Source organism: Miscanthus floridulus, chromosome 18 (assembly GCF_019320115.1).
Source record: "Miscanthus floridulus cultivar M001 chromosome 18, ASM1932011v1, whole genome shotgun sequence".
Lineage (NCBI taxonomy): Eukaryota > Viridiplantae > Streptophyta > Magnoliopsida > Poales > Poaceae > Miscanthus > Miscanthus floridulus.
The window spans coordinates 23,539,405-23,565,547 of record NC_089597.1 but is presented as its reverse complement, the minus strand read 5'-3'; the positions used below and the strand labels follow the sequence as shown (position 1 = coordinate 23,565,547).

At 48.1% G+C, this 26,143-nt stretch overlaps 1 protein-coding gene across 1 annotated transcript; it reads left to right on the top strand.

Moving 5' to 3' along the window:
- The first annotated feature begins 15,361 nt into the window (after positions 1-15,361).
- Positions 15,362-19,867, top strand: LOC136520181 (protein SEEDLING PLASTID DEVELOPMENT 1-like). The gene is made up of 9 exons (XM_066513621.1): positions 15,362-15,864; positions 15,953-16,167; positions 16,338-16,488; positions 16,845-17,036; positions 17,778-17,940; positions 18,071-18,303; positions 19,023-19,199; positions 19,294-19,422; positions 19,544-19,867. Exons 1-9 carry the CDS (start codon positions 15,430-15,432, stop codon positions 19,865-19,867), a joined length of 2,019 nt encoding a protein of 672 aa, XP_066369718.1. The 5' UTR covers positions 15,362-15,429.
- Positions 19,868-26,143: the final 6,276 nt, after the last annotated feature.

Below are 26,143 nucleotides of genomic sequence, written 5' to 3'. Positions count from 1 at the left end.
GTGGAATACCTCTCTGATGAATCCTGCTGCTAGGAGCTTGGCGATCCCTTCACCTATGGCCCTGCGCCTCTCATCGTCGAAGCGACGTAGACGCTGCTTGGTGGGCTTTGAGACTAAGATAAGGCGCAACGTGTGCTCGGCGACCTCCTGTGGTATCCCCGGCATGTCAGACGGCTGCCATGCAAAGATATCGTGATTGTCGAGCAGGAAGTCGATGAGCTCGCATTCCTATTTGGTCGGGAGCTGGGTCCTGATCCAAACTGTCTTGGTTGGGTTGGCGGGGTCGATTCCCACCGCCTTGGCTTCTTCGAGCGGACGGAAGGCTGTCGAGGAAGTTGGTTTGTTGCAGTCTAGGACTGCCGGAGCCGATGACTCCCCGAGCTATGGGAGCTCGAATGAGTTGACGACCATGGTGGCGAGCTCATAGTGCTCGTGGTCGCACGCCTGGCGTGGTAGGACCCTGGAAAGTCCACCACCTCGAAGGTGAGGATCTCCGAGCAGAAGTTGGCCTGGCTGCCGAACGTGACCGGCAGATCGATCTATCCGAACAGGTATGCCTGTGCTCCCGGGATTACCAAGTGAAAGGGGGAGCCTGCTAGGCGGAGCTCTAATCGGGGGATGCGCATGGCATCGAGGGTGTCGACGTATAGGATGTTGAGGCCGCTGCCTCCGTCCATTAGCACCTTTGTAAGGCGCTTCTTGCGGACGATGGGGTCAACGATGAGCGGGTAGCATCCTGGTTTCACAACGTGGGAGGGATGATCCCTCTGATCGAAGGTGATTGGAGATGCCGACCATCTAAGGAAGAAGGGGATGGCCATCTTGGCGGCGCATGCCTCTCTATAGCGAACCTTGTGCTATCCTTGGACCAGATGGCATCGGACCCACCGAAGATCATGATGCATTCGTCAGTGTCGGGGAAAATGTCCCCATCCTTGCCTGCTATGCCTCCTTTCTTGGCCACCGCCTCCTTGCTGTCTCCCTCCTTTGGCCCGCCGATCTATCAGAGGAAATGTTTGAGGAGCTCGCAGTCCTTGTAGAGGTGTTTGACGGGGTAGGCGTGGTTGGTGCATGGGTTGTCCATGAGTTTGTTGAAGTGGTCAGGCAGCCCTTGTTAGGGCCACTTGCCCATGTGATTAGCCACGGCTACCATCGTGGTGTTGTCCGATTAGCGCTGATCCTTTTTGTTCTTCTTGCCCTTATGTGTGGAGGGGCCCTCGTCTGGGTCCACACGTTTGGCCTTGCTTTTGTCCCGGCCTTCGCTGAAGACTGCTCTGACCGCTTCCTTGCCAGAGGCGTGGTTACTGGTGACGTTGAGCAGGTCGCGGGTGGTATGGGGTTTCCGGCAGCCAAGCTTGTGGATCAGGGACTCGCAGTTCGTCTCAGAGAGGAATGCACTAATGACGTCTGCGTCGATGACATTAGGGAGGGAGTTGCATCGTTGGGAGAACCTACGGATGTAATCCCGTAGGGACTCACTGGGCTCTTGCTGACAGCTCTTGAGGTCCCAGGAGTTTCCAAGACGAACATACGTCCCCTAGAAATTTTCGACGAAGACCCTCTTGAGATCCGCTCAGTTGCAGACGCTATCGTGCGGGAGGAATTCAAGCCATGCCCGAATATGTTCCCCCATGCAAATGGGAAGATACTGAATGATGAAATAGTTATCATCCACTCCTCTGGCCTGATAGGTGAGCCAGAAGTCTTCGAGCCAAATGCCTGGGTTTGTCTGCCCGGTGTATTTGGCGATGTTGGTGGGTGGCTGGAATCACTGCGGGAACGGTGCTTTCTGGATACGCCGGCTGAAGGCCCGTGGTCCTGGGCCCTCAGGGCTAGGGCTCCGGTCATCTGCCAGGCGACCGCACCTAGGGCACGTTTCACCGCTCCCCTTGATGGTTCGGTCAGGATCTGTGTCGCCTGCCGCTGTACGGTGGACGTCATGATCGTGTTGGGCCCGATGCCAGTTGCTGACGATGATACGAGCGTCCTGGTGTGGATCGGGCCACTCGAGTACCGGCGGTTGGTGTGGGGCAGGCGCCAAGCTAGACCATGGCAGGGCTGCCACCCCCCGAGACACACCTGACGGCTGTAGTGGTGAGCGAATGGAGTGATCCATCTGGCGCATCCCTGTTCCCCTAGTGGGGAGAGAGGGTGCGGGTTGGAGTCGTGACGTGGAGCTTTCCGCCTATTGGATAGTGGCGGCTACTACTAGAACCCAGAGGTTCCGGTGGACTGCGTGCCCCTGAGGGTCGACAGGCTCGGGAACGCCGCGTAGAAGTATTGCCACAGCAGTGATGTTCTGGCCTGCCCGGGTGAATTGGGGGAGATCATTCCCCTCGTTCATGATGTCGTGTTCGACCTGACGGGCGCGACCACAAATGCCACCCGCCGGGCCACGCGCATAGGGCGCAACATGCTGTACTGACTGCGCCGGTACATGCGGTGGCTAGCTCTGCCGCCGTTGTTGTAATTTCTCGGCATGCACTTGCGCAGACTCGAGGGCCCCCGCACATGGGTCTGGAGGCGTGTGAGTCTACGTAGACTCCACAACCATCGGTGGCTGTCCCGGAGCATCCGCCATAGCGCACTCTCAGGACAGATGGTGGCGGGGTGCCACGTCGCCGATGCTAGAATCGTCGCTCTTGCCCTCGCCATCTGAGAGTTCAGTAGGAGCGTAGCCTGCCATTCCCATGAATTCGGATGTGAGGGGGGATGACGCCAGCATCCTTCGGAGCCCCCAAGCGTACGCATCCACGGAGGACGCGAGGCCATTGGGGAATCGATCGTACGGTGTTCATGGTGTGGGCAATATAGTCCCTCCGGGTGATCGGTGGGAGACAGTAAGCAAAGAGTAAATAACAGTACGCATATTGCTTACAGTGGGGTTTGAGCAGAGAGTTTGCTCAGAAAGAAGCGTAGATGCCGCATCGTTGAAGCCATGCATCCCGGAGTCGATGGAGGGCGCCCCTCTGACAGGTGCCAGGAGGTGTAGCACGCCGAGCCGGTCAGTGACAAAGTCTAGGCTTCCAAAGAGGAAGGCCTGGGATGGCTCGAAGACGGGTGGAACCCGCATCCCAATGGGTGAGAGTGCGGGAAACTCCAGCGAGTCGAAGCGAATCGTATCGCTCGAGCCTGCCATGGCGAGGGTGGCAGAAAAGTGGGCCATCCGATGACAAAAAGTGTTGAACGTACAACGTCTTCCCCACGGACGGCACCAACTGTTGGTGCAGAATGTGACCAACTAGTAAATATTTGTAGTTTTGCCATACGTTGTGATCGGAGGTGGCCTAGCACTCAAGGACACAAGGTTTATATTGGTTTAGGCAACATGCCCTACGTCCAGATTGGGTCACTCAGTGACTTTATTCCTGAGCCTAGGTGCTCGAAGTTTGCAGTGGGGTTACAAACGAGAAGGAGAAAGATGGGGTGTACGAGAGGTCCGGTCGGCTCCGGTCGGAAGAGCCAAGAGCGATAGAAGCTACGCTATGAGCTAAGTGTTCAAGCGTGTGCTTGGGGTATGAATCTGGTGGTTCTATGGTTGTGAGCTAGTGAACTTGATCGGTGCTTGTTATCTTCAAGAAGGGCTCTCCTTTTTTGGAGGGGGTGCATCCCATTTTATAGATAAAGGGGATGGCTTTACAAGTGAGAGGGTGAGGGTACGTATGCTACCGAGCCTTGTTGCCCATGTCTACCGAGCCTTGTTGCCCACACCGGTGGGTACAAGGTAATGGTAGGCGCCTACAACATTGTTGATATCACTGTAGAATGTCAGATGCATGTGGGAGGTCGTGCTGCCTTCTTTAGGGATGGTAGACGTCAGTACCTGTAAATACTGCTTGATGCCTAAAGGCATATGAGGAGTCTCACCACGTTCACCCGGTATAGTAAATCTCGGCGCCCATAACGTTATCGATGCCCAGAGGCACGTGGGGGGGCCTTACCGTATGGGAGTTTTTATCGGCGCCTACAATACTGTAGAGGGAGATGTCGGCGCCTACAATACTATTTGTGTCAAGGTGGCTATAGAGTACTGTTCCGTGTACGGTATGGTCCCTGGTACAGTGGTTTTAACTTGTGAGCCTTACCTTGCTTTTCTCCGCACGTCTCCTAGTTCCTACCGAGTGGGCGTCCCTGGTCGGATGGCTCCAGTCAGCTCTGAGTGCGTCGGTCGGAGAAGAGCGGTGAGCAGGGTTCCTACGATGCCCGGTCAGAGTCACGGGGTCGGAGTCAGAAGTAGTATTTTGGGCCAGGCCTTCTGATCGGAGAGGCCATCCGGTGGCGGCTGGAGTCAAAGCGAACGCTCTGGTGGGAGAAGTGGGCCGAAGCAGCCGACGAGCGGGTGTTGTTCCTCTTCGGCCAGACATTCCGGTCGGTGACTGGGCCGCCCTTCCGGCCTGTCATTTTAGACTCTTAGGGCGGCCCATGAGTTACGTGTTGTCGGCTTGGGCCGAGCCTTGGCATGGAAGCCGGTCCCTAAGGGACCCCAGGTTTATGAACCCGACAATTGGTGATTACAACATAAAGCTCCCACGTATATATAGTCGTACCAAAGCCTAAGAGTTTGGTAAGAGCCCACATACAAATAGACTAGAATTAGAATTTCTCCTTCTCCTTTCCTTCTAGGATAGAGTCTGTATGTTTTATAACACTTCCCCTTGGACGATTACCACGATATGCACATTGAAAGGTCCTTGTTGGTTTTGGTAATTGAGTGACAACCTAGGTGGACTAATTGTGTTTATGTGAGATACACAGGTGATTAGTCCACAGGTACATGTGTGTGAGCAACATATGCCATGAAGGTGAAAATGGCTTGGAGATGTTGCAAAGCTCACACATGTGATGATGAAGGAGCTTAAATGCACATGAGACATGACATTGAGTCATGTGATCAAGGTGGAGAAGATCAAGACAAGACTTGGCTTGATGGACCGGTTGCAAGCGTGAAGGGCAAGTCGAAGGCTTTGGAGTGATGGACCGCGTGGCGGTGAAGCTTGAGCAAGACTTGGCGCCGATAAACGATGGCAACGGTGAAGAGCAAGTAGAGTCAAGATCGATGAACCAATATAATCATGTGATGATATGAAGTGGATCATATCATTATTGATCGTGTTGGTGCATGTGTTGCATCAACATTGAAGGAGATGGAATGGAATGCGCAAGGCAAAGGTATAACCTAGGGCATTTCATTTCACCGGTCATAGGTGTGTAGAGAAGTTTATGACCGGGTTTAGGATAGATGGCCGTACTATCAAGAGGGGCAAACTAGTTTGCATATCGGTCATCTAGTGCCACTCGAGTGATCTAACTTTGCATTGTCGCTAGGATCGAGTGGCGTGGCAAGTTGAGTGGCTAACATCCTTTGGGAAATGATTGTGAAAATGCTAACACACATACACATGATGGTGTACACTTGGTGGTGTTGGCACATTTACAAAGGAGGTGGTGTTTGCAGGGGTGAGATGGGTTTTGGGTCCCTCTCTCCCTCCCACCGAGCTTGCGAGGCGGGATTCGGCGCATTCGGGAAAATGGAATGCCTACTTTCTATTATGCCGGATGCAAACTCTTGGTGGTTAGCACATTGGACCAAGGGTGAAGAAGATAGAGGAGAAAGGAATTCGGTCTCACTGTTTAACAGTGACCGGACGCTGAGTCCGAAATGACCGGACGCTGAAGTGGTGCGTCCGGTCAGGCTGTCGGTCGGCACAGTGCTTAGGGTTAAGCACCGGACGCTGGGCTGCGTTCGATCGCGTTCGACCGGACGCGTCCGGTCATGCTCGGGAGCTTACTGGAAACGACCGGACGCTGAGGGTCCAGCGTCCGGTCAGTTGAAGTGCTGCGTCCGGTCGGCAGATGACCGTTGGGATCGGAAGATGACCATTGAACGCAGGGGACACGTGGCGAGTATCGCGTGACCGGACGCTGAGGTCCAGCGTCCGGTCGATCGGACCGGAGCGTCCGGTCGGCCCGACCGTTGCCCAGTGAAGGGGTAACGGCTAGTTTAGCCCTTGGGGCTATAAATAGAAGTGGCCTTCGGCCATGGCAACAGCTGAGCACACTAGAGCCTTGGTGGCTTGTGTAGTAGTGCTTGGGAGCCCTCCATCTCACACATACATGATAGTGTTCATCCGATAGTGTGAGAGAGCGATTCTAGTGCGATTGCATCGTGAGGTTGCATCGAGTGGCACTAGGTGATCGTGTTGCAAGCCGGTGGTGCTTGTTACTCTTGGAGGTTGCCACCTCCTAGACGGCTTGGTGGTGGTCTCCGTTGAAGCCCGCAAGAAGATTGTGCGGAGCTCCGGAGAAGAGCTTGTGAGGGGTACTTGTGCTCGCCCCGCGGGAGCCGCGAAGAGCAACTCTAGTAAAGCGAGACGCAAAGGGCGACAAGTGGTCCGGCCGGGTCAAGTGCTAGAGCTTGTGGTAAGCACTCCACGTGGGAGAGTGTGACTTGCGAGTCACCACTAGCAAGAGGACCGGCGGCAACCTTGAAGCTTGTCTCAACGGGGACTAGCGTGTTGGCAAACACGTGAACCTCGGGAGAAAAATCATCATGTCAACTTTGTTCTTCCCGTTGGTTTGCAACCCCCTTACACAAGCTTGTAATTACTTTCACATACATTGTGCTTGTGTAGTTGCTCTTGTAATTAGTTAGCTTGTGTAGCTCACTAGTTACCTTCTAGCTTGTGTAGCATAGAAGTAGCTCCCTTGAGTGGCTAATTTGGTTTTAGTAACCTTGTTAGTCACATTGCTTAGTTTGTGTAGCTAAGTATTTGCGCTCTCTAATTAGGCATTGGTTGCCTTGTTATTGAGCTTTGCTAGTGAGCTTAGTTGGCTTTGTGCTTTTGCTTACTAGCATGTGTAGGAGCTCCCTTGTTGCTTAAAGTACTAGTGGCATAGGTTTGTGTGACCTTGCTCCTAGAATTGTTTAGGAGAGCTCTAGCTAGCCCAACACCTTAGTTGCATAATTAGTATCTTTGCAAGGTGCTAGGAAACATATATAGAGGGGTGTAGTCTTGGCTAGACCGATTGTTTTTATTCCGCATTTATATCGGTTAGCCGACGCGATTAATTTTAGAAAAGACTATTCACCCTCCCTCTAGTCCGCCATCTCGACCCTTCACACATGCCTCGTTAAAAACTCCATCCAAAAATCCGGTGGGAAAAACGGTTCTTGGAGAAAAGAGTACATCATATTCGTTAATTGCATTGCACATGTTGTCTCATTAAAAACCTTGTGTGAGAAACCTTCAAGTAAAAACTCATATAGAAAAAAGAGTACAACATTTAACCTTCTTGGTCATTTATTCTTTAGGATAATCTATTCCTCATGATAGATATTGATCTTCATGATCTATGCATAAACTTCAGTGTTTAGCAAATATGATCTACTTGATCTTTATAATTCTACTAGTGGTTTACCTTCAAGGTAGATTCAATAAAAATATGCTCCCCCTCATAAAGCTAAATTTTGAACTTCATTGTTTAAACCACATTTTTCATAAATGTGTGCTTAATAATGGTATGCAGGACCACAATACTACATCTTTCAAAAAGTTGGTTCATAATTCTTCTATGAATTATATGAGAATAAACAAGAGCAATATGCTTCATGCATAATAACCACTTATTAGTTGTGCAAAACAAATAAATTTTATCCTTCAAAATAATAAATTCTTTCAGAGGATTATGGGGTAAATAAGTTACAATATTTAATATCTTCTAGATAGTGTATCAAACTTATACCAAAGTTTGAGTACTTATAATTCTTTCTTAGTGGATTTTCAAATTATATGTTCTACAAATCTTCAGGATTTTATTGCACCACTAAATAATAGTAAATTCAGTCTTGCATTTGGCATTTAGGGGATAATTCAATTGCCAAATTCACTTTAATGCTAGCTTTTCAATATGCACTTTCTAAGTGTTTATATGACACCTTCATGGTGTTTATGATTCCTCATTTGCTTTCTATCGGGTCAGATTCACTTTAGGGATTAATGGTGTTTATTTAAGAATCGACTAGTAAATTCTTCATAGATTAATTCCTTCAAGGATGTTCTCATTCTTAGCGAATAACAATTTTCTTCTATAAGATATATTCTCTACTACATGAGAGATTATTATATGATATACATAATGAAATAGTGTTATTCACTACAAAGTCATTCAATGACTCTTTTCCTTCTAGGACATGCTCTTCTCGAGACTTCAATATTCATTCAGGAATATATTCTACCTTAGACTTCTTAAGACTTAGTATGAGATTTAATTTCCATATGTTGTAATTTCTATTCTTCAAAAACTATATTGATTTTCATAATTCACTTACTAACTACATATTTCATATTCATTCATTTCATTTGCTAGAGATATAGCAGAACATTTATTTCTTCCTAGTAGAAGATTTAACCTCAATTGCTTTCTTCATTGACCCGATATAATCGCTACAGACGACTTTGCCATGGACTTTGTTTTCCGGATCCAGGTTCTCATAAGAGAAACATTCGCAATTGTAGAGGTAGCGTTGTCGACAACTATTATTTTCTTCCAACACTCTCACAATGTGAGATTATTCTATCTCTTTGTCATTTCCTAAACAAGAGATAATTTATTGTTCTACGTACCCAACACTATGATGCGTGCGCTTAGTGCATTGGATTTCATCTTCATGATGATCCTCTTCATGAGGTGCTTAACCTTTTTTATGAGATATTCTCTTCGTGAGAATGGAGGATTTTTATTTTATTTCTATTCAGTAAGTATACACTAAACTAGAATTCATAGGCGTCCCCGTAGATTTTAGCTTGATAGTATACAACATTTAGTTTACTACTAGTAAACACAACTTCTAATTTATAACTTTAAGTTACTCCTCTCATTTAAAAAAATATCTGGCATATGCTCCACTTCATGCTTTACAAGAGTATTAGTCAAACTATTGTTTGATTTAGTGTGTGATACTATTCCTGCTTTAAGCTCTAAGGAATATTTTTCTATTAAAACCATTTTCCTTCTATGGAAATAATATTTGGCATTCAACATTGGCTTTCTCTCTCTCTAATGCCAATATTAGATCTTTAATAGCATACTTCAAAAGATATCCCCTATCGTGGGTTTAAAATAATTCAAATTCATGTATCTCTAAGTACAAGTGGAGACCCATTCATGTATGCTATGATGTAGTTTTATGGAAAATATTCATGCACATATTTTAACACGGGGGTTATTATTCACTAAATGCAGTGAGCTAGAATATATAAAGTGCACTTAAGAATGTTTAGCATTCCTATAAACTCAGGGATGTTCTCCCCTAATTTGCACTTATCATAGTTTATATAACTATTTTATTGCCTAGCTTCTTTATTATTTAGCCAAAAAAATGATCCAATCACTCGTACATAAAAAAATGGACCATATACTTCAAATGTATAAAATCACAACATTCAAAATTACATGGAATTTCTTATAGAATTATCTAATTGCCATAATGCAAAATTCCTAAAATGCCTTTTTCATAAATTCCAAATCATCATAAGTGTGTTATGCACCATATTAATTCCACAATTATTCATCCCATCAAATTGGGTTAGTCTCCATTAAGCTAATTTCATATTAACTCACTCCCCCTAATCTTAGGTTGCTTGGCCTTAGACCGATCGTATTGCTTTTGCTGCGATGCATTAAACAGCAACATATTCATTACTTCAATAAAAACTATTTTGGCAACATGCTAGCTAGCCAATTTGATTAAAAGGGGAAAAGTAATAGCTACAAGCTACGAATATAGCTTCTATGCTAATATTTATATGGGAGTAAAGATAGTTATAGCTCGACAAGAGCACAACATAGTGATACATATTCATGTGTAATGTAGAATATCGGTATTCAAACCAACTTAACAGATAACAACAGAATGCAAAGCTACAAGCTTGCTTGCAATTAGTGTAATGTAGAGAAAGTTAACTCGGCCAGAAGGGACGCGGCTAGGACTTCAAGTCCTGAAGCACTTAAATATAGATTTAGGAAGGCTATGCCTATTAAATATATATTACCCATATTTTTTATGCCTTTACCCAAAATCTCTCCCCCTTTTCATGCCATAATTACTTCAAGTAGTAATATGCTTCATGTATCATCTATGAATAATTATTCTTAATGTTCCATAGAATCCAATCATACTTCTGGTATTCATTGGTTCTGGCATGAAATTCACATATCAAGTGCACTATTTAGTGTACAACAACATATTCAGGGTATGACTTAAACTTTTAGTTTCTGGGCTGAAGTATTAAATACTTAGTTTATAGATTATACTATTTCTTTCACTAAATTGATCCTTCTAAGATCAGTTAATATGATAGTATAGTCTAATTGTTCATGTGCTTCTAAAAATTTAGTTTCCTTTCTACCTACATGGTAGCAGTGCACAAAGAACTATAACCCTTCATGGTTAATTGAGGCTTCTTTTCTTTGTGGATAAAATTAATGCAAATTTTGTTTAGATAGGCAATAGGCAATTATTTATATGTAAAACATATAAATCTAATTCATTTCATATAAGATTAACATATATTATTGCAAGTAAAAATTGCAACTAAGAACTTCATATTAGCCTTCAAGCTAATAAAGTAACCATTAATTGTTCTACGAGTTTACATAATTCACTTAATTCAACGGGAATTAAAACTTAAAGTACCACCACCACTACTATCAATACTTCATGATATGAATTTCAAAAGCAACAAATCTATAAGCACATGATTTAAGTTCTTCTTCAAGAGAAACTTTAAATGTTCTAATTTCTATCCATTCTTACATGTCTTAGCTTCAATGCTTGACATTTAGCAGCTTCATGTTTGCTCGATCCTTCTAGAGTAATATATGCAAATTACATATCCTGATTTATAGATCTATCTGGATGATATTGAGTAATTCTAGATGATATTGGATACTTTTAGTACTTCAATGCTCTTGATCTTGTATTTCAAGAAACATTTCTTCTGGATTTAGACAAATTTGTCTTTATCATCTCGTCTTCTATGATTTTTAACACAAAGCTTCAAGCTAATTGTATTTGTTTATAGAGTAGCATTTATATCTTATATGGTCATATAAGCTTGAAAATTCAATTTCCAATATTTCTAACATTATGCAATCATCATAATATAGGATATCTTCTAGAATTTCTCATGCAGCGAGTCCCATAAGACCTTTAGGATTTAGCTTGGTCACATGCTCATTATTTTGAAAGTAATACCAGGAATTACTATGCTTAAGATCTACTCCACTTCAGTGACAGTAGAATATACTATGAGGATTTAACAATGATCATGCTATATAATTCCACCATTTAGGGCAAGTCTAGGATATTCCTTCTTCATGAATGTATGCATATATCATTATAACTAAGTCATGTGTATATGAGTTTACTGCATGTAAACAAGTAGCAAAGTGCAAAAAAATAGTGGATGGTTATACAAAATATTCTTAGAAGCATCCTAACATTTTTCAGGATTATGGTATATGCAAATTTTTAGAATTAATACTATGCATTTGTTCATCCCAAAAAATTCATTATGTTAAGAAAAACAAATATAAGTCTCTCAAGGGTGATAAGTCTAAGGTCTGTAGGATTTAGAGAGCTCATATACCTTATGACATGTTTCTAGTGTAACCATTCAAGACTTTATTCTTGCAAATTACATGGTAGAAAATTCATAAAAAGGGGTTGCACTACCATTTTTCAGAATTAAATTCAAAGCGTAGAAAAACTTTTAGAATTAATCTACTATTTGATTCAGAAAAATAAAGGTAGAAATAACACCCATTAAACTTCAGATTTAATGTGTATATATGCACGCTCTTATACATATATGTGTATAAAAAAATACAGTAAATATGCATAAACAAAGGGTCTATGGTTAATTAATCAGAAAATTGCTTTAAAACTGAAATTTTCAAGGGTTTATATCGAAAACACCAATATAGGCACTATTCTGCTAGAATACTTGACCTATGGTCAATTCTGCAAGAATCAAGGCCTTGCTCATAAATTTCAGATTTATTGAACCCTTTCTTAATATTGCTTGATTTTATGGATTTTTTTCGCTACTCAATTCCGGTCCAAAAGCCTGTCGGGATCTCAGACTCGGAATCCTGCTTGATCCCGTAGCTTTTCTCTTCCTGAGTCCTGACGGCCTAGCCCGTAGCCTTTCTCGGCTTATTCTTGATAGCCACGACGACGACAGCGGTGCACCGGAGCCTAGATGTGCAGTTGTGCGGCTGGTTAGCAAGACATGCACGATGCTGCCGATAGCGTGCAGGACTGCAGGCTATGTCCTCACCTGGGATTCTGTCCAAGGTGAGCGGTCTGCGGTGTGCGATAGTCGATAAGCAGCAACCGGGAGCCGAACGTTGGATGGATTCGTGGCCTGCGAGCCACACGACACGACGGAGAGGCCGTGGCGGCACTCGGCGGTGGCATTCAGGCCAATACGTGGAACGTAGGCATGCGGCCGGACAACTACAGTAGCAGATCATTGATGAGTTGCTACTTTTCTTTCCGAGAAAAATTCGTGTGCGGTCCTCGAAGTTGGCATTCATATGTCATCTAGGTCCCTGTAATCTCAAAGTGCTATTTCTGGGGTCCTTCAACTGGTTCCGAGTTTTAATCACGTCCAAATGGATCTTAACCCATAATTACGCTGACGTGGCATGCATCTTACCTGTGGGCCTGCACCACACCGAGCCCCCTTGGTCCCTGTCTCTCTCTCTCGGTCGCGGCAGCGGCCCGGCGCGGTTGGGCAAGGCGGACCGCGCGCGTGCACGCGGGAGCGGCGGCGGCGCGGCTATGCCGGCGAAACGCACGAACGGCTCGGCGGCGGCACGGAGGCGCCTCGTCTCCTGAAGGGCGCTCGGCGAGATCCAGGTCGCCGTGGATCCGGCACACGTTCAGCAGGCCTCGCCAGACAGTGTCCGTCGGCCCCGTGGGCATGCTCCCGATCAGCGCGTGCGTCGTCGAGCCTTCCGGCGTGACCTTGTGCTCTAGCCGCATGCGGTTGAAGCACCGCAGCCCATCCTCGAGCAGACCGCGCGGCTGCAGGCGTTCAGCACGCCGACGTACGCGGCCACGACGGGCGCGTGGCCCTCCCGGAACATCGCGTCGAACACCTGCAGCGCCTTCAGTCTGTCCCCGTGCAGCACCAAGCCGGATAGCATGGCGCTGTACGTCCACGCGTTCTTGTCGTCCATCGCGTGGAGGCGTCCCGGCATGCAGCGCCTTCCGTCCATCCCGGCCCAGCAAAGCGAGCTTTTCCCTTTTCGCATCGCATCACCCATCGCCCGCTCGAAGTCCCGGCTCACCGTCGTGCTTGGGCACCGCACTGGTGCATGCACGCGCACGCATGGCGGAGCGGCTGCTCCAGGCGCACCAGGTGGACCTCTGCATCGGCAAGCCAGCGCTGAGGTGGCTTCCACCGCCGTCCACGGTCCCGGACGCCATCGCCGACCTCGCGGTGTGGGACGGTAGCGAGGGGTCCCACGTGGCCGGCCGGTGTGCATGGCCGGCACTCTGTTCTCCGCCATGGCCGAGCTCGGAGCCGTCCGCCCCGTCGCCCTCGCCGTCGCGGCCGGGCACAGCGCGCTCTCCGCCGTGCCGCACTGGCTCCCCCACGCGCGCCTCGTCAGCGAGATCTCGCCGTCCGCGCTCTGCTTCGGCGGCGGCGCCATCACCTCCATCAGCTGCGCTGCGTACGGGTTGCCGTCGTTGCGGAAGATGGCGGCGGCGGACTGGCGAGACGGGATCGCGTAATATAATGGAGATCTCGGACTTGATCTCCGCCAGGGCGGAGTGCCTGTGCTCGCCACCGGCACGTCGCGCGGAGAGGAAGGCCTGCGGCGGCCGTCGCAGCCTGGGCGGGCGGCGCGGCCAGGGAGCCGCGAGGGCTCGGTCGAGGAAGGAGAAGAAGGCGTGCTGAGGGAGGAAGTAGAAGATGAGGTGGACCACGGCCCCACACGTCAGATGCAGTCAGCAGACACGTCAACGTGTAGAGTGGGTTAAGACCCGTTTGGACATAGATGGTATCCGAAGTCAAGTTCATAACACCTCTCGTCAACTCGAAGGACCGTCCATAAATTTTCCTCATTCTTTCCTGCAGGGATGCTGGCGTTTGCATGCCATCTGTTTATTCATTCCATTGCTCCTCGATTTGTGGCGTCCAAGCAAGTACTAGATGCCTTTCTTCTTCTTTTTAATTAACCCTAGATGCAATATGCGTAACAAGTATTTGTTTACATGTATATACTGCGAGTATACACATAATTCAACGTGCATAGAATATATAGACCAACTTGATGGCCGGCACAAATAATCTGCAAGATTTTTTTTTCATACCTCATATAGGATGTCAATTTAATCTACGTTACTTGCTGCATAGAACAGTGATTAGTAGATACATACTACATAGGACGTTTGGCATTGTCGTAGATCTATCTGCTTACGACGATGGTGCATATCGATGCAGTGCAGATCAGTTGTAGGTAGAGGTGGCAGATCAGTTCCACTAAAAACGTCGGGATGTCGACGTTGTCGAAGTTGTCGCGACAGGGACGACATAGGCATGAGCATTGGCGTCAAAGATCAACGGCGGTTTCAACAAGTACGATGTCGACGTAGAGTTTTTTCATGCTGATAATATGTTATAAAACATATTGCCAGTGGTTAGGACATTTCTCTCTTCGTCTCTCATTATCAACGTGATAGATGAAAGTATAACACATAGACACAAGAGATAGGGAGACTATTCTTGATTTCTCTAAATATTGGTGATTACATCATAAAGTTCCCACGTATATATAGTCCTACCAAGGTTTTAGATTTTAGTAAGAGTCCACGTACAAACAAACTAGAATTATGATTTTTCCTTCTCCTTTACTTCTAGGAGGATAGAGTCTGTATATTTTACGTTAGCTTCCTTCTCGAGTTCTTAAGCTTTTAGGCACAGTTTCCAGTAACTCTAATTCCTCATGCAACAATAACCGTAACAACGCTAATAGCTGTTTTTCTCTCCTCCCATGCAATGAACTTAAAGCTCGCAAAAGCCATGTTTTGTGGCTCTTTCGGCTTTGCCTCTAGCTAATCTGGTAATGTAGGATGAAACCTGACAATGGCCTAAAAGTACCGTATACAAAATGGTATAATTCCGGTATTCCCACACGGCCACACACGTGATCGACACCTACTGCTGTAATGGGGGGAACTGGCATTGAACTGTTTGACGTGGCGTGATCTGACCCGTCCAGTCATCCAATCGAGCGGTCGCGAACGAAGAGCAGCGAGGTGTAGCAAACTGGAACCGAAACAACGGCTCCCCATCGCAAACGCTCTCCCTCCACTAGTACCGTCGTCCACTCCGGCCGCGCCCCACGCCGATGCCGCCCCCGCCGCCACTCCACCTCCGCCTCCGCCTCCGCCTCCGTCTCTCCCTCGTCCCGCACCACCCTATCTCTCCTTCTCGCGGCCATGCCTCCCGCTCACCATCCGTCGCGTCCTGCCCTCTTTCGGTGCGCCCCCTCGCCGAACGCCGCGGTGGGCGCCCGCGCCTCCTCTGCGCCGCGGCCGCGCGGGGCGAGGCCGAGGCGGAGGGCTTCGCGTGGCCGGATGGGTCCGAGGAGGAGCTGCGGCGGCTCCTGGAGCTGCTCCCTTGGGAGCTGAGGCGGCGGGTGGAGACCCACCCGGAGCTCCCGGCTCTCGTGGAGGTGGTCATGGACCTCGGCCGGCCCCCGCTCGCGCGCTTCCCGTCTGGAGACTTCCTCCTCTCCCACCGCCCCATCTCCTTCGACGACCTCCGCCATGCCACCTCCCAGGTCCGGCCCAAACCACTCTGCTTATAATCTGTTAAGCGTGGCGCGTTAGCTTGCTGGATTTGTGTCATAATAATGTGCGTTGTGCTAGGTTGGGGACTTTGGAGCGGATAATCGTGCTGGAATCAGCCGGACGCTGCACCGGATCAGCGCCATTCGGAACCGGAAGGGCGTCATTGTAGGCCTCACTTGCCGTGTTGGGCGCGCAGTGCCCGGGAGCGCTAATTTGCTTCAGGATTTGGTTAAGGATGGTGGCTCATTGTTGCTCATCGGCCCACCTGGGGTGGGGAAGACTACTGTCATAAGGTAGGATGGGGCTGACAAACTGGATTCAGATGTTGATTGAGTAGTTGCGTGATTGAGAAATATACACAATTACACATCAGCTAACAGCTATGATCACAGATGTTTATGTGACAGAGTACCAGACTACCAGTACCTACCATTTATCATCATGTCATTGTCTTGTCATGCAGAGAAATTGCCCGTATGTTAGCTGATGACTATAAGAAGCGGGTGATGATTGTCGACACATCTAATGAGATTGGTGGGGATGGTGATATTCCTCACCCTGGAATAGGCAATGCACGCAGGTTACAAGTGCCTAACCAAGACATGCAGCATAAGGTCTGTTACCTGTACCTGAAATAAGCTGTTTTGTCCTATATTTGGAGTATGAATAATACAGTAGGCCTATGAATTAGTATTCTTCTTAACTGTGCTTCCAGCCAAGTAAGTTATATATTGTGTATTGTATATGCCATAGTGTAACTCAAAAGTCTGTCTCTGTTACCCACCGCTGATGCAAAAGGGGTTTTATAGTGCCTGGCAATATTTGAAAATCTATCCATATTCCTATAAGGATTAGGGAATCCATGGTTTAAGAAGGTCACCGGACCAATTTATTTGTGCATTGGACACTGGCGTGCTTTTTAGTTCAACACTTACTGTGTGTGCTGATTCGTTTATTCAATATCAATCAGGTACTTATAGAAGCTGTGGAAAACCATATGCCTCAGGCAATTGTTATTGATGAAATTGGAACTAAACTAGAGGCCATGGCTGCAAGCACCATTGCACAGAGGGGCATACAGCTTGTTGCAACTGCCCATGGGGTAACGATAGAGAATCTGATCATGAACCCATCACTAGAGATGCTTGTGGGAGGAATACAGGTAAGGATGTTCTGCATCATCCTATTTCCTGTTCTCAAAATATTGTCTTTGCATACCACGGTAAAAATTAACAGTTCTACTAGGTTAAAACAATGAAAAATAACATAGTGTACCTCTATAACTTCATTACCTGACTCGATTATTGACTTGGAAATCTTTCAGAAATCCATTCAGAGATATAGTTCTGCTGTTTCCTGGCTCTTGCTGCTTGAAATGTAGCACATCAAATTATTCAATCAAACATTGCTTGTAACAATTCCATGATCCAATATAAGAGATGAACACATGGCAAGATTGTTATTAATTGGCATATCACTGCTCTCTTGATGACAAGAAAGTTTTCAGAAATAGTTGCTGAATACTAGAAATGGAATAGGTAAAAAATATTGAGAGAAAATTGACTTTATTCGTAAATTAAGTTGTGTGCCCTGTGTACTCATTATTGATCATGACATAGGGCGTGTACTGATTTATCTGTACTGTGTCTGAGTACGTGTGACTTTTCAGTTCTTAAAGTTTGCTTGCTGAAGGTTTTTTCTATGCTTCCCAAAGGAAGACTTCATATAGAGAGAAAATTGTCAAATGGTTGAGTGCAACCGAGCAACTAATTGTCATAGCAGAAGCCTAGCTTTCTTCTCGGAAAGCACAGAAGCACCTTATGTGCAGTTTTTGTGTTTCTCTTTACTTTTTGGTCAAAAAGAAAAAAGAAGATTTCTAATCGTGCCCTTTCTTATCTAAAAGAGTGTCACACTTGGTGATGAAGAAGCTAACCGGAGAGGAGTTCAAAAAACTGTCCTAGAGCGCAAGGGCCCATCAACATTTACATGTGCTGCAGAGATCGTCTCGAAAAAAGAATTACGTGTCCATCGTAGTCTGGAAGCCACAGTAGATGCTCTACTCGCAGGTTCTCACTGATTTCTCTATTACTTAGCTGCATTATCATGTTAAATTTGATGATGTTATTTATGATATTGAACATGGAAATGTGTAGATCTGATGTCACAATGATTCATCTTGCACTTTTGTTGGTGCAGGCAAGCTGCCTAATGTTGAAATTCGGAAGTTGGGTTCAAAGGGATTGATGCAGGAAGTTTCTGTGCAAATGGAACAATCATATCTTGGTATGTTTGATGCAACTGAATTTGATGGTGACTCTCTAAGGAATGCCAGAAGAAGCTTGGACTCTGCATTTAATCTTGACTCTGCTGAAGGGCATATAGAGAGGACAGATGGAGCTGGTTCAAGCTTGAATCTATATGCATATGGGGTACGGATGTCTTCAATAGCTCATTCTTTTGATGCCATAGTTTTCTGAGCAGTGCGCCCCTTTACATCAGTATGTAGTTTCTCTGCACAATGATTTTGTATACAGAGTGTGGCAAAGTGCTACCCCCTCCCCCCCTTACTATAGTTGCATCATTTGATATGGACTATTAGGGTATGGTAGGTATGTTGGCTATATAAAACAGAACCATTAAGGTACGGTAGGTATCTACCACTCAAAAGTATGCTTATCTGGTCAGTTACTCCTAGGCCTCTATGATATTGATCTTTGCTGTTTGTTATGGGTAGTGGCACTATTAGGGTAAGGTAGGTATGTTCCATTGAAAAGGATGCTGAACTGGTCAGTTGCCTGTAAGCCTCTATGAAATTTAATCATCCCTGAACCCTGATGATCTTTTTTCTGGAGAGTGTATCTGAAGGCTGGTTTTTGGGAGTGGTGTGGGAAGCCAAGTTGTCTTGTGACTTACTATAATCTGCATGCCTACATTTAAAATTTGTGATTCCTTTTATTTGGGTATACATATAATTGCTTATACCTAATTCAGTAACTTACTAAAATCTGTATACCTTTGTTTGTTTGCATACCCGCTCCTGTCACTGCAACAATAGTGGTTATAGCATTTGGTTGCCGAGTTTTGTTCTAAAGTTTTTTTATTAAGTTTTCCGAACTTAGTTTGTAACTTATTGGATAGGCTGTTCTAGATCTCCGAGTCGACTGCCTTGCAAGCCATTCAACAGCTGGAGTTGGAGGACATTGTTACCTTAACTTATAATATCAGTGAAGCTGATGCAGTGATCGCGTTACATTCAAAGCTCAAGAAGAATTCTCAGATTCAGGCTGTGGTGAAATCTCAGGATATACCAGTTTTCTTCGTGAAGGTTTGCCTGCACACTTGCCATTTACAGGACACTGTTAATATTGAATTAGTTCCAGGAATTCTTATTCATTGTATTGGCTCTCTGTTCTTCACAGACAAATTCCCTGTCTCAAATCACTCGGGCACTTCGTGCTCTTGTTGACAATCACATGGACGAGCTGATAGACATAGACTACGACGATAAAGAAGAAGCAAGATCATCAGAGGAGACTGATGCTCTGGAGCTACGCTATCATCCCTGCGTATCTACACTCCTTTTCTTTTCGGCGGATTCCTGACCGCCTTCACCATAACATCGTTACTCGTCCTGGACAAAGCATCCAATGGTTGTTCCCCGATGTTCAGGAGGCAAGGCTGGCAATCGAGCAAGTAGTGATCCCGAAAGGCGAGAGCGTGCAGCTACTGCCGAGGCCATCAAGCATCATCTCATCCCAAGTGGATCTCGTCGAAAGCTTCAGCCTCCAGTGGGAGGTCATCGGCCAAGAGCCTAACGCGTACGTGAGGATCCTTCCGCACATCGCGCCAAAAGAAGCTGAAGCTACTATCCAGGACACGTTTAGATTGCAAAAAAATTTCAAACCGATGAATAGTAGCACTTTCGTCTTATTTGGTAAATATTGTCTAATCGTGGACCAACTAAGCTCAAAAGATTTATCTCGTGATTTTTAATTAAACTGTACAATTAGTTATTTTTTTAGCTATATTTAATGCTTCATGCAAGCGGCTAAAAATTAATGTGATGGAGAGAGAGTGAAAAAACTTGGAATTTGAAGGTGATCTAAACAAGGCCCCAGAAAGAAACCCAAGCGGTGGGGCTCGCCGATTCAGAGAGCTCCGATGACTTGGATCATACCCAGAATGGCATCACGAGGCTACCTTTCCTACCCGATTAGCGCCTGGCGTATCCTTTCAGTTCTTCGTGCCCTGCCGTTGTACCTGCCTGTGTATATATATCCCATCTATTTATCTGGGTAACTTTCACCAGAAAGCACTTGCGAGGTTGCGTCTACAAAAGTGGATAGTGCTCTTCTTCGTGTACAGTGATCTGTTGTGGACAGTACAGTCATGTTCATGCATCCCTTTCCTTTTCACCTTTTACATGCTCTGCCAATTCCCAAAGTCGTTCTACTGAACAAGATAAGCAAGCATAATCCGGTCGTTGCATTTCTGCCGTTAACTAGTGGTTAAAAGCTCCATTCTTGTACCAGGTCACTCGTCGTGCATGCCATTTTCATTTCAAGGCCTCGTTTAGATTGAAAGTTTTTTTTTTAACCTGATGAATAGTACCACTTTCGTCTTATTTAGCAAATATTGTCTAATCGTGGACCAACTAGGCTCAAAAGATTCATCTCGTGATTTCTAACTAAACTGTGTAATTAGTTATTTTTTTACCTACATTTAATACTCCATGCAAGCGGCTAAAAATTGATGTGATGAAGAGAGAGTGAAAAAACTTAGAATTTGGAGGTGATCTAAACAAGGCCAAAACATAGTACTCCGTACGTACAGCATTTTGTGGGTTCCACATATTGGCTGCTAGCGACTTGAAAATAGCATAGCAGATGCGCTTTGATATCAGTTTGAAGCGCCGTTGAAGCTAGATCCTCATCACGCACCCGCCGCGTCCGGCTGCTCGCCGCCCTCGAGAGGCGATGATACCCGTACGAGCCATGACGGCAGAAACAAAAGCTGCCAATGGCCGGCCACGTTGGTGGCCGCCTGGCCGGACGTGACGTGACGTGACGCATTAGAGCGGAGGTGGGGTCAGGCCCCGTTTAGTTGTAAAAATTTTTGGTTTTTAGCTACGGTAGCACTTTCGTTTTTATTTAACAAAAATTGTCTAATTATGAACTAATTAGACTTAAAAGATTCGTCTCATGATTTCTTGGCTAACTGTGCAATTAGTTTTTTTTTGTCTACATTTAGTACTCCATGCATGTGCCGCAAGATTTGATGTGATAGGTACTATGTAAAAAATTTTGGTTTTTGGCTTCAACTAAACGGGGCCTTACATGGTCGTTGAGCATAAGACGACGATCGAGTAGAGGAGCCACGCATGCGTAGGGGCCATGGCGCGGTCACGCACGAAGAGCCGAAGATCGAGGCTTTGCCGCCATTGCTCCGGCCGGCCGGCCGGCGAATAGGATGTGATGCAGATGCAGCAGTGGAAACTGACACGGATCGCGGTCTAATGAAGCCGTCGTGCGTGCGTGAACGAATAATATAGTACAATAATAATGGGTGGGGGTGGGGTGGGGGGTGTGGGCTGGAGAAGGTAGAAAGGCATGGAATCTTCAAAAAGAGGTAGAAGGCATGCAGAGCAGAGGACGAGAGGAGCTAGCCCAACGGTACGTGCGTACGTACCACTATTGTATTCGATGGCCTGCTGCGCTTTTAAAGGGTACTAACTATCTCCAACAAAACAGACCCAAATCAGAGACCCATTTTATGATTTAGGTCACGCACAGTGAAAAAGTCATCCATCCGCAATATCTCTTCTCCAACAACAGCTACGCAAAAATCCTCCCTGCTCCCTCTCCTCTCTCTCCGCTCGATCCCTCCCTCTCTTCTCTCCCCCAGGCGGCGGCTCTAGATCCGTGGTTCCCCGCCCGGCTCCCCCATCGGCGGCGGCGCCCTCCACTCCCATCCGGCGGCGCCCCTCTCCATCCCGGTGGCCAGCTTCCCACCCCACGACGATGGCGCGCCTCCCCATCCTGGATGCCGCATGGCAGAGGGCCGCGGGGTCCCGGCCCCAAGCGGCGCGGTGGCGCGGGGCGGGTGTGGGGTCCGCCAAGCGGCGGCATGGGGCCGAGGAGAGGGCTGCAGGAGGCGCGAGGTGGCCGGAGAAGTCGGCACCCAGCAGGTTCGGCGCACGTCCTCCGTCCTGTACGTGTTGGCGGCAGCTCCGTCATCCCGGCGCCCCTTCCCCTCCACGACGGTCGGGCGAGCGGGCGCGCCGACGTGCTTGTGGAGGCTACGACGTTCTCCCGTCGTCGGAGGCATGGCGGCCAAGCCCCCTCAGATGCGGTCGGCAGCAGGCAGGAGGCCGAGCCCACTCAGATCCCGGTGGCTCCTCCCTCGAGCGGCGGCGCTCCTCCCTCGCCGGCATCCACGACGGCGGGCGGGGATAGCGAGACGAGGTGGTGGCGCACATCCAGATCTGGCCCGCGCGACCGCCTGCTGCCCTCCCTCTCCTTCTCTCCCTTTCCTCCTCCTCCTCCACTCTTCCTGCTTCCCTCTCCCTGCCCGCGCCGCCGCAGTCCGAGCATGCTACGGAGTCGCCCGGCGCCCTCCATCGCGCTGGAGATTTGGGTCGTGTGTCCGGAGGACGCTTATTTGCCTTCCCTCTCTCCTCCGACGCAAAATGCGTAGTCCGATTGCCTGCTCCGTTGGAGCGGGATTTTTTACTGTGCAGCATGCATTTTGGGTTTAGGTCTTCAACTGCATAGGCTGTTGGAGACAGTCTAAGGCTGGATAACGAGGCAGCTTGGCTCGGCTCGTTCTGGCTCGTTAACATAACGAGCTAGATCGGCTCGGCTCATTATCCTAATGAGCCAGAAAGCCAGTTCGGCTCGGCTCGTTAAAAGCTTGAGCTGGCTCGTAAAGCTCGTGAGCCAGATATAAAAAATATACAAAATATAATATTTACATTTATATAAAGTTTGACAATAATAATAATACAAAAGAAATGCATCTAACAATCTTAAATCGAATAAAAAAATTAATATGCGCTAATATATATACAAGTATAACAAAATACTATAGTATTCATGCATCTAACAACTTTAAATGATACTTTTTTCCTGGAAGCTTGGCTCGTTTAGCTCGCGAGCTGGCTCGTTATAGCTAACGAGCTAAAATCTTGGTTCGGCTCGACTCGTTATCTTAACGAGCTGAGCCGAGTCGAGCCAGCCACGAGCCGAGCGAGCTAACGAGCTTCGAGTTTTTCATCCAGCCTTAAAGGGAACAGAATATTTAACAATTTTCTCATAATCCTACTGCTAACCCTTGAACCCCTCAATGCTGATCATCTCCTTCAGCTCCATGAACCGAAGATGGCCGAGCGGTTTGGTGAGGACGTCCGTGAGTTGCCGACCAGTTTCTACGAACTCGATGACAATCTGCCCTCCATCGACATAGTCCCTGAGGAAGTGGAACTTGACGTCGATGTGTTTGCTCCGGTCGTGGAGAACCGGATTCTTCGCGAGGGCGATGGCGGGCTGGTTGTCCACCATCAGTGCTGGTGGGTGAACTTCCACACCGATCAGCTCGCTCAGTAGCCTGCGCAGCCACACGGCTTGGCACGCCGCTGTGGCCGCCGCCACGTACTCTGCCTCGCATCGCACGTGGACAACGCCACCACCTTCTGTTTACAGCGACAGCCATGAAATTAGAGCCGGCCCGAGGAAGACGAGCACGCCAGAGGTGCTCCGCCGTCCGTCGATGTCCCCCGCCATGTCTATATCGCTGAACACAGTGAGCTGCAGCCTACTTCCGTCGGTCTTAGGAAAGATGATCCCATGATCCATCGTCGCTTTGACGTAGCGCAGCAACCGTTTTAGTGCAGCCCAGTGATCCTCTCGAGGATCCTCCATGAAGCGGCAGATGTAGCCCACGACGAACGCAATGTCCAGCCTCGTGTGGACTAGGTAGCGTAGACCGCCGACGATGCTCCGGTAGAGTGTTGCATCTACCTTCGCCGTGATACTGGCCTTCGTCAGCTTCAGCCGCTCCTCCATCGGAGTCACACACGGCTTGCACTCAACCATGTCGCTCCGCCGTGTCATTCTGCTGTGGTGAGTACGGCGCGGTGTGGTGTCGCACCATACACTGATCTGTGCAGTACACAGCGAACTCCACTGAAGTAAATTCGCCACCACGATTAGTCCTTAGCACGCGCAGCTTCTTGCTGCTCTCCGCCTCCGCGCAGGCCTTGAACTTCTTGATCGCCGCCGCCGCCTCGTCCTTGCTCGTCAGGAGTTGCAGCCACATGTAACGACTGTAATCATCCATGAGCAGGAGAAAGTACCGCCGACCACCGTTTGTGGCTGCGCGTGATTGGCCCACAGAGATCACCGTGGACGAGCTCGAGAGCATGCACCGTGTGATACTTGGCCGTCTTTGGGAACGACAGCCTCCTCTGCTTTCTGGCTAGGCAGCTGTCACACAACTCGCCTCCGTGCTCAATGTGAGGCAGCCCTCGGACCATCTTCTCTAGCCAACCGAGTGCGTCGAAGCTAAGATGACCGAATCGGGTATGCCACAACCACGGCTCCTCGGTGTGCCATGCTGCCAAGCACACCAGCTGCTCCACCTTCAAGTCGAGCAGGTACAACCGGTTCTGGGACCTCTTCACCTTGGCAAGAAGGCGCTACTCTCGGTCCCTGATCCTAAGGATGCCATCCTTGATCAGTACCCCGCTACCACGCTCATCCAGCTAGCCAATGCTGATGATGCTTGAACGCAGCTATGGGATGTAATATACATCCGTTAGCGCACGGTGCTCGTCGTTCTAGCACCTAAAGATGATGGTGCCGTGCCCTCGGATCGTCACCCTTGAGCCGTCACCGAACTTCACCGTGCCGCTCACGTCATCATCGAGCTTGGAGAAGGCTTCCTTGGAGCCCGTCATGTGGTTGCTGGCGCCGGAGTCCAGGTACCACTGTCGCTCCTGTCCACCGCCCACACGTCTGAGGTGGACTTGGGCACACGGTTCATCGAGGTGGACAGCCTTCAGAGCCTTGTCGTGCTCGACTACCGCCGTCACCTCTCCCTTCTCCTTGGCCTTGACGTCGTGAAGTGCACAAAACATCGCCATCAGGAGAGTGGCCTCATCATCAACAGCAGCCTTTGCCAGATGAGCCTCAGCCTTCTTCTCCTGCTTGCGATTTGGGCACTCCCTTACCTAATGGCTCGTCTTCCCGCAGCGTCGGCAGACATTGGGTTGACCTTCTTCTTCTCCGAAGAAACCTTGCCGCGGCGCTTGCCATCGCCACCGTGGCTGGAGGAGGCTTCCCCGGAGTTCCTCTGAGCAGCCCACTCCTCCTCTGTCAGCAGCAGCTTGCCGCTGTCCTTCGACGCTGTTGCCTGCTCCATGGAGAGAGCAATCTAGATGTACTTCACCGGCACAGAGTAAAGGTACTTGGAGACCGCCTCTTCTTCGACGATGTGACGTCGTGGCTCTTCAGCTTGCTGATGAGCGTCTGTAGGCAGAGAGAGAAATCCTCCACCGCCTCACCATCCTTGAACTTGAGGTTGGCGTACTCCTGCTTCAGCAGCTGGGCCGTCGCCTTTTTTGCGTGGTCGGAACTGACGCGCATCGCCATAATGGCCTCTCACGCCTCCTTAGCAGAGCTCTTCGCCCCCAACGGCTCCCTGTACTCCGCTGGCACAGTAGCGAGGATGGCCTCTAACGCTGATATGTCGTCTTCTTCGTTGTCGGTGCCTTTGTCAACAGCATTCCAGAGCCGTCGGGCTCTGAGCTTGACCTTCATGGTCACCGACCACTCGCCATAGTTGGTGCGAGCCAGGTCAGGCAACTGGTGCCGCTAACCTCCCGTACCGTGCGCACAACGACCTCCTATCGTGGCTAGGCAGCCACTGTCGCTCATCTTCAAACCGTCCGTCATCGCCAGTGGTTAGTCCGACGACGGCGCTTGTACCGCTCCGATACCACTTGTTAGCCCATGGATCTCCGACACGGGTGAGTCGACCACTCACCAGCGTTGCCGACCACGCACTATTGTTGCCAACCACACACTATGTCTAGAGGTAGAATAAGTAAGGGAGAACAGAACACACACACAGCACAAACACCAGCATTGGCCGGAGCTCTACAGAGGACATGGCAAACTAAACTCGCTCTTTACTGAGTTGCAGTGGCAAACTATATATACAACTCTACCAATCTAATCCTAGTACACAGACATGTCAGGCTATTATGCT

Excerpts from the sequence above, each read along its gene's own strand:
- LOC136520181 (XM_066513621.1), top strand. The coding sequence starts at position 15,430 with ATGCCGCCCCCGCCGCCACTCCACCTCCGCCTCCGCCTCCGCCTCCGT. Across the intron at positions 15,865-15,952 it reads TCCGCCATGCCACCTCCCAG|GTTGGGGACTTTGGAGCGGA; the intron begins GTCCGGCCCAAA and ends GCGTTGTGCTAG. Across the intron at positions 17,037-17,777 it reads TGCTTGTGGGAGGAATACAG|AGTGTCACACTTGGTGATGA; the intron begins GTAAGGATGTTC and ends CTTATCTAAAAG.